This window comes from Chelonia mydas, chromosome 1, assembly GCF_015237465.2.
Source record: "Chelonia mydas isolate rCheMyd1 chromosome 1, rCheMyd1.pri.v2, whole genome shotgun sequence".
NCBI classification, from domain to species: domain Eukaryota; kingdom Metazoa; phylum Chordata; order Testudines; family Cheloniidae; genus Chelonia; species Chelonia mydas.
This window is the reverse complement of record NC_057849.1, coordinates 1,741,924-1,751,021: the sequence shown is the minus strand read 5'-3', so window position 1 is coordinate 1,751,021 and position 9,098 is coordinate 1,741,924. Positions and strand designations below refer to the sequence as shown.

General features: G+C 46.6%; 1 protein-coding gene across 1 annotated transcript; it reads left to right on the top strand.

Annotated features, from left to right (window-relative positions):
• Positions 1 to 787: 787 nt before the first annotated feature.
• On the top strand, positions 788 to 1,735 carry LOC102945833 (olfactory receptor 52M1). The gene has a single exon (XM_007053091.2). It carries the CDS (start codon positions 788 to 790, stop codon positions 1,733 to 1,735), a length of 948 nt encoding a protein of 315 aa, XP_007053153.2.
• The last annotated feature ends 7,363 nt before the right edge of the window (positions 1,736 to 9,098 follow it).

The following is a 9,098-nucleotide window of genomic DNA, read 5'->3' as shown; positions in this document are numbered from 1 at the left end:
GCTGTGTGGAGCCGCAATGGTCACCTGTGAACAGTGTGGACTCTCCACGCCAAGCAGGAAGGGGAATTTCAAAATTCCTGAGCCTTTAAAAGGGGAGGGGTGGAAGGTGTTTACCTGGATGAAGGGCAAAGGAGTTGAAGCTGCTGACAACAGCGGTCAGGATGGGCATTGTGGGACACTTTCAGGAGGACAATTACAGCAATAAAATCAAGCGCAAGTGTCTACAGTGGCATGTCGGTGACAAAGATTTTGTGTAAAAAGTCTTACATCTCTTGTCAAGGTGGTTTTATTATGTTACTGAAACTGAAGAGTTCCATCATCGAAAGTGGCTTTGCAGTGTGTACACCACCACTGTTCCTTTGCCAAAAGCTGCTTTTTGATGAAAAAAGTTGGCAGTGTAGCCAAGGCCTCAGGAGCAATGATAGATAACCAGTATCCACCATTGTGTTTCCTGCTGGTGCCTATTAACGTTTCCCACACCATGACACATTATTGACACATGGAACACCATAAAATATGGAATTGTCATTAGTAGGGCTATGTGTTCATAATTCATTTATTGGAATAACAAAAATTTCATTTTTCAGTGTGTGAGGAGCGACCAATCTTTTCACCCATGAGAACAGCCTCCAGTAGTGGATGTAGTGTCTCATATTAATATTGTATCTTCATACAGGCATTTGGACTGTGACCATCAGCCTGGGCACATACAGGAAGTCACGGGAATGTATGGTACATGCAGGAGACATGGTTCTGCCTCAGAGTTGGACACCTTCTTCCCTACTCCATGTCAGATTCCAACACAACCGACTTCACCAACCCCTCCACCTTCATCCTGCTGGGCATTCCTGGCCTGGAGGTGGCCCATGTCTGGATCTCCATCCCCTTCTCCGCCATGTATGCCATAGCCATCTTGGGGAACTTCACCCTCCTGTTAATAGTGAAGAGGGAGCCAAGCCTCCATGGGCCCATGTACTATTTCCTCTGCATGCTGGCTGTCACCGACCTCGTCCTGTGCACGTCCACCCTGCCCAGAATGCTGAGCGTCTTCTGGTTTAATTCCAGGGAGATCGATTTCAGTGCCTGCCTCACCCAGATGTACTTTATTTATTGCACCTTAGTGATAGAGCCTGGGATCTTTGTGGCCATGGCTGTGGATCGCTATGTGGCCATATGCAGTCCCCTAAGTCTTTCCACTATCCTGACAAATCCCATGGTGGCCAAGATTGGCCTGGCCATGATGCTGCATGGCGGCATGGTTGTACTGCCTTATCCCGTCCTGGCAAGGCAGTGGCCATATTGCAGAACCAACATCATCCCCCAGCCGTACTGCACGCACATAGCTGTGATCAAGCTGGCCTGTGGCGACACCCGCGTCAGTAGTTACTACGGCCTCTTTGTGTTTTTCTGTGTGCTTGGTCTGGATGCTATTTTTATTGCCATGTTCTACACCCAGATCCTCAGGGCCATCTTCAGGCTCCCCACAAAGGACGCCCGGCTCAAGACCTTTGGGACCTGTGGCTCCCATTTCTGTTCCATCTTAGCCTTTTATATCCCAGGTCTCTTCATCTCCCTCATGAACCGGTTTGGGCAGAATGTGCCCCTGCATTTCCAAGTTCTCATTCCCAACGTGTACCTCTTTATGCCCCCCATGCTAAACCCCATCATCTACGGGGTGAGAACCAAAAAGATCTGGGGCAGGCTGCTCCGGCTCTTTACTCATAAAGGGGCCTAAAGTTTTCTCCTGGTTTTTTGGCTCTGTGCAGAGCTGGCTGGGGACATGTGGTGTGCCCTCTTCCCTGAAACACTTACTGCACAGTCAAAGGGACATAAAATCCTTTCCTGACCTCACTCTGCTGTGTCTGCGTGACAAATGGAGGAATCAGTCTATGTACATCTCATTAACTCATAAGGTTGCCACCTTTCTAATTTCTGGTAACTGGACACCTGAGGCCCCGTCCCCTGCCCTGCCTATTCCGTGAGGCCTTGCCCCCGCCCCACGCCTTTCCACAAAGCCACTCCCACTCTCCCACCTATTTCTCCTATGGCCCACACCCTTATCCACCTCTTCCTCCAGACATCGCCTCTCTTCTGCCTCTTCCCCCAAAGCCCCACCCTTGTTGCTTGCCTCTTATCTCCCCAGCTGTAGCACTCTCTGGATTATCTCCACCTCCCTCCGCTCCCCAAGCTCGGCTTCCTCTGCTCTGGGGCTGGGACGGGAGCTGCTTCTTCCTGACAAGGAGCCTGTAGTGACTGCAGTGAGGACACAGTGCTGGGGCTGATGGACCAATGAGGAGCAGAGAGGGAAACTAGGAAACCCTATAAGAGTACCTGACGGTTGTAAGGCAGGCGGGTGAGATTGTGGGCCCTAAAGGTCAGCTACAAAGTTCTGAAGGAAGAGACCATTGTGTGGCTTGTTTCCTTATCTTTCAGTTCCCCTTCATTCCTCCTGGCTGGTGGGCCTTTAGCTTGCAGTGTCCCCTTTGCCCTAATCCAGGTCTTGGGGGCAGGGTAAGAGATCAGCTTTGGAGCTAGGAGGACAACAGCTGAGTGAGGTGACAGCATAAGCCCCCGTCTTGGCTGGGAAGGCAGGATGATGGTCATAGGCCAGGGAGGCTTTGGTAGCTGTCATAAATATAAAGGGAAGGGTAACCACCTTTCTGTATACAGTGCTATAAAATCCCTCCTGGCCAGAGGCAAAACCCTTTCACCTGTAAAGCGTTAAGAAGCTCAGGTAACCTCACTGGCACCTGACCCAAAATGGCCAATGAGGGGACAAGATTCTCTCCAATCTGGAGGGAGGGGAACAAAGGGTTTTTATGTCTGTGTGATGCTTTTGCCAGCATCAGAATGCAGCCTTACAACTCCTGTAAAGTTAGTAAGTAATCTAGCTAGAAATGCATTAGATTTCCTTTTGTTTAATGGCTGGTAAAATAAGCTGTGCTGGATGGAATGTATATTCCTGTTTTTGTGTCTTTTGTAACTGAAGGTTTAGCCTAGAGGGATTCTCTATGTTTTGAATCGGATTACCCTGTAAAGTATTTACCATCCTTTCTGCAGTAGGGGTCCAAAATTGGACAGAATACTCCCGATGTGGACTCACCAATGTCGAATAGAGGGGAATAATCACTTCCCTCTATCTGCTGGCAATGCTCCTACTAATGCAGCCCAATTTGCCTCTAGCTTTCTTGGCAACAAGGGCACATTGCTGACTCATATCCAGCTTCTCTTTCAGTGTAATCCCCAGGTCCTTTTCTGCAGAACTGCTGCTTAGCCAGTCGGTCCCCAGCCTGTAGCAGTCCATGCGATTCTTCCTTCCTAAGTATAGGACTCTGCACCTGTCCTTGTTGAACCTGATCGGCTTTCTTTTGGTCCAATCCTCCAATTTGTCTAGGTCACTCTGGACCCTATCCCTACCCTCCAACGTATCTACCTCTCCCCCACAGTTTAGTGTCATCTGCAAACTTGCTGAGGGTGCAATCCATCCCATCATCTAGATAATTAATAAAGATGTTCAATAAAACTGGCTACAGGAATGACCCCTGCGGCACTCCACTTGATACCGGCTGCCAACTAGACATCAAGCTGTTGATCACTACCCATTTGGCCCAAGAATCTAACCCGCTTTCTATCCACCTTATAGTCTGTTCATCGAATCCATACTTCTTTAACTTGCTGGCAAGTGTGGAAGACTGTAGTGGGGAGGTCACCCCGCTCCGGTGTGGACAGGGTTAAAAACAGCCCTGGGAAAGTGCTGTCCCAGGGAGCCAATCATGAGTGGGATGGAGGCAGACAATCAGGATGTGGCTGGGCCAGTATAAAACAGCTGCAGGGCCAGAAGGCAGAGTGTCTTTCTGTCCAGCTTTGGAGGGAGAAGGACCTAGCTACTGGGGAGCTCAGGGTACCAAAAGCAGAACAGTGCTGGGGAAAAGGGCAAGAGGAGCTGGGGAGCTCCAGCCTGGCAACTCTCCAGGCTGAGGCCTTGGTTAGGGCCTAAACAGGTACTAGGGCTACAGAGGTGCAGCCCGGGGACAGGCAGAGGCAGCTGGTCCAAACCCCCCTTGCCAGTCATGAGTGGCAAGAACAGACCGCAGTCTGCCCCAGTGAAAGGGGATGGGATGATGACTCGCAGTAGCCACTGAGTCCAGGTGGGTACAGAGGGTTGGGGTTCCCTTGGGAGGGGAGACCCAGAGTTTGGGGGTACTGCTGGGGCAGAACCCCAAGGGAAAGGGGCTCTGGGGTCTGGGAGGGACACAGGGCCTGAGGAAGGTGAGCCACCGACCAGCAGAGGGTGCTCGGAGGCTAAAAAAGAGCTAATTCCCAGACGACCAGCAGGAGGCACTGCGGCAGTGCGTCTTCGCACTGCTGCAGAGACCATACCAAAAGCTTTACTAAAGTCAAGATATATCACATCCACTGCTTTCCCCATATCCACAGAGCCAGTTATCTCACCACAGGAGGCAATCAGGTTGGTCAGGCATGACTTGCCCTTGGTGAATCCATGTTGACTGTTCCTGATCACTTTCCTCTCTTCCAAATACTTCAAAATGGATTCCTTGAGGACCCGCTCCATGATTTTTCCAGGGACTGAGGAGGCTGACCGGTCTTTAGTTCCCCGGGTTCTCCTTCTTCCCCCTTTTTTTTTAAGAGGGGCACTATATTTGCCTTTTTTCCAATCATCCAATAATGATGTTATTACATGGGGGGTCACGAGCTGTCAGCTTCCACCCCAAACCCCGCTTTGCCTCCAGCATTTATACTGGTGTTAAATATGTTAAAAAGTGTTTTTAATTTATAAGAGGGGTGGCACTCAGAGGCTTGCTATGTGAAAGGGGTTACCAGTATAAAAGTTTGATAACCACTGATCTTGTATGGACAGTTCCCATAGTGGCTACATGTACTTGTCAAAAAGCTCCTGAGAGAGAATTGATCCCTGTGGGACTCCACCAGGGAGAGGTCTAGTGCTTAGTCACTGCTAATTGGGTGCATCCCTCCAAGAAGGCTTCAGACCATTTTAGTGCATTCATCTGGACTCCTGCTGCCTCTTAGGTGAGAGAGCAGTATCTCATTGTCAACAGTGTCAAGTAATGCAAAGAGGTCCAGGAGGATAAGCATGGATGTCTTCCCCCTGTCCATTGACAGGAGATAATCCATCAGTGCCTGTAAAGCAGGGGAAGTGGAAAACAATTGATAAAAATGAGATTATGAAGAATAGAAAATGGATAAGGGAAGCAAAAGACACCAGAGACAAATCCATGGCTAGCAGGGCTAAGGAAAATAAGAAGATTTTATATATTAGAAATAAAGGAAATCCTAATAGCGGTATAGACCTTACTAGATGGAGATGGAAACACTGCCGATAATGTTGCAGACAGGGCAAAAATGTTCAATAAACCTTTCTGTGCTGTATTTGGAAATAAATAGGATGATGCACTCAGATCACATAAACTTCTTTCCAGTCCACTTCTCACTATAAGGGATGGCAAACAGCACCAAATAGGGATAAATATTTTTAAATCAACAGCCCCAGATATTTTGCAGCCAAAGAATCCTAAACAAGTTGTCTGAAGAGTTCTCTGCCTCACTGAAGTTAATTTTTAATAAATATTGGAAGATCAGAGATATCTTTGAGACATTTGTGGGGGAAATTACTGTTGACCTGACCCCTTCCCATTCTATGCACTATATGCAACATATGCAAGAGCTGTAACGCAAGAGGCCCACAGGCCTGTATCCTGTAAGACTCGGCTTAAGCTAAAAGCATTTACGCTTGCTGGGCTGTGGCACTTGACCCAGATAATGGACTAGGCCAATCTCTAACTAGAAAAGAACCAAAGGGCCTCCGGAAGAGTCCCTAGCTGTCCATTATATGCACCTTCAACCCTGCAAAAGTCCCTAGTCAAAAAGCTGCCACAGCAAACTGCAGATCTTGATGATAACAAGGTGCATCAGCACAATGCTAATTATGAAACTGTCTTTCCATTATCTCCTTATAAGGCTTTATTAATAATGCTTGAGTGGTGAAAAATAACTAATAAGGAAATGTATCATTTGGCTTGGATTTGGACTTATATAAGACTGGCATTATAGGGGCAGGGTAGAGAGAGACCCGGGTGGCACCTGAGTGTGACCATCTCTGTCTCCCTCTCCCTGCATGCTTGTATTCAATAAAAGGCCTCAGGCTGTTTGAATCAAACAGATGGTGTGACTTGTTTTCCACAACATGTTGCACCTCATAATGCTTTATAGAAATATGCTTATGAGTGTAATATGACATAAATGGAATACGTTTTATGCTAGATATGCCATGTAACTTGTCTTTGCAAAGGTTGTAATCTATTGTGTGTTCATCCTATTTGTATAAATGTATCATTCTTGTATCTGAAACTAGGCATATGAAATATAACTCTCAGGTCCTATTGTAATTATGCAGTGTGGACCATTCATGGTGGTTTGGAATCTTGATGGCTCCCATTAACCAGGACAATTGAATGTAGATGGCTCTGTTTACTTGTAAGTCTTCCTGTATACCTGTGTGCTGGCATGTGGGTAATGAAATCTTACAAAAAAAAATACATAGATGTATTCAAGAAATATTTTGTTCACTTTTCTGACCACTCCCAAGTGGAGGCTCGGGTTAGGTCAAATAGAGGCTGGGCTATTTCTGCATAATTGGCCAGAAAATCCCTGCAAAATCCAGTTAGACCCTTTCTATAGAGAGCCCGATCCCCCAGTTCCAGCACCACCCGAGCACTGCTGCTGCTCTGCCTCCAGCACAGCTCACCGGGCTTCTCCTCTGGCCCCTCATGCCCTGGGTGGCGTGGCTCTGCTCCCAGCTCAGTCTGGGCCCCTAATCTCTGCTTAGCTCTGTCCCACTCTGACCCAGGGAGCTCCAACCCACACGGAGGATGGGACCCCTGGGCCTCCTCACCCTTTCATTGACCTGTCTGCCCAGTCAATCAGGCTGACAAGGAGCATAGGCTTCTCTCCATTGCCCCTGGGACCTGTGAGTTTTAGAGTCCTGTTTTCACATTGACCCTTCTTTTTGGTACTGGTAGCTGGCCAATCAAAAATTCTCACTAAATTTTAGTGAGGGTCCAACAGTCCCCTTACATTCCCTTTTGATAACATTTTGCCACAGCCAGAATATTAACACCAACACACCCAGGCCCCATATTAAAAAGTTTTACCCACAACATGTTATACATTAAAAAACATTAACAATTAATAAAAGAATATTTAACATATTAATCAGCCCATGGTCACTTCTTTATACTATAGATGACAATATTTATTAAAACACTACATAGACCCAAGAACATAATCATCTCTATGCTTAACAGACACTGAATCCCTATAGTTCACTGGGACCTTCTTAAGACTGGTGTTTCATTACCCACATTTCTATTCCCTTGTCTCCAGATAACACCAGGTCAGTTTGGGGGGATCTGTCCATTTTTGTCAGGGTTTGAGTTTGCCCCATTGGTTTTAGTCTCCTTGGGACATGCTACTCTGTGCATCCTATAAGCACAGATTGTACTAAAAGTCCAACATTTCTGTTGGTCCCTATCTACTACTCTCTCAGGACCTCCTCGTTCAGGCTGGATAGTGTAAACTGGCAGCTCAGGATTGTTGTGGGTGACCACAATGTAGGGATTTGACTCCCACTTGTTCCTGTAGTTTGTTATGTCACCAGTGTCCATGTTTATAAACTAGTACACGGGTACCGGATCTGATGAGAGCCTCACTGGACTTGCTATCATAAGTCCTTTTCCTGGTTTGGGCTGTGTCTTTAGTTGTACTGAGAGCAACTTTGCTGGCTGTCTTCTGCCTGTCATGGACACTTTTGATCCAGTCATTGAAATTGGTCACCTCATCCTTAGAAACGACTTCTTGATGGTTCTCTGGTAATTCCCTTAAGTTAACCACCTGCTCAGGAACAAGCCCTTGGGGCACTGCTTGAACTGGAACTGGCAGTCTCCCACCACATCTTTCTAGAGGAAAGGTAACTTGTCCTCCCTTCTCCCTCCTTGTCACCCGCAGCTCATTTCCATTCTCTTCAAATGTTACCTTCACCTGAAGAACCACTACCACAGGCCAGTGTACCTCTGAAGTTCTGTTCTGAGGATGCAGCCCCGCAGCCTTCACACCTGAGTTTAGAAGACTCACTTGTACTCTTCTTTGATGGCATTAGTCAGTACATTGGCTGGCTGGAGCCCATTAGGTCCACATGTCCCAGATGTAGGCTGTACAAGCACTCGAGATCCATTGGTATTTCAAGGTACCCAGCAGTGTTCATCAAGGATCTTCCCTCTCCAAGGAGGAATAACTGTCTTCTGCCCACCTTGACATTTCCAATCTGCCCCACAGACCCACGAGAAAGACACTCCCTCTTGGCTCGAGCCAATACTCTACTCGGCACAGCATTCTTCTTAGAGTGCCCATGACAGTTCATCCTCCTCGTTCCTTCTCCTGGAAACATTTTTCTATTACTTTTTGAGTCTTTGACTAGCTGTTCTTCAAAATTCTTTTTTGGCCTTCCTAATTATATTTTTACACTTAATTTGCCAGAGTTTATGCTCCTTTCTATTTTCCCCAATAGCATTTAACTTCCACTTTTTAAAGTATGCCTTTTTGCCTCTTACTGCTTCTTTTACTCTGTTGTTCAGCTACGGTGGCACTTTTTTGGTCTTCTTACTATGTTTTTTTTTTAGGTTGGGGTATACATTTAAGTTCAGCCTCTATTATGGTGTCTTTAAAAATTGTCCATGCAACTGTCAGGGATTTCACTTTTGGCTCTGTAACTTTTTAAATTTCTGTTTAACTAACTTCCTCATTTTAGTGTAGTTCCTCTTGGCAAAATTATATGCTACAGTGTCGGACTTATATGGTGTTTTCCACACCACAGGGATGTTATATTGAATTATATTATGGGCATTATTATCAAGTGGTTCAGTTATATTCACCTCTTGGACCAGATCCTGTGCTCCACTTAGGACTATATAAAGAATTACCTCTCCTCTTGTTTGTTCCAGGACTAGTTGCTCTAAGGCTTGTCTACATTACCTGCTGAATCAGCAGGCAGTGATCGATCCAGT

Bases quoted from the DNA above. Each gene is read 5' to 3' on its own strand.
- LOC102945833 (XM_007053091.2), top strand. From the start codon at position 788: ATGTCAGATTCCAACACAACCGACTTCACCAACCCCTCCACCTTCATC.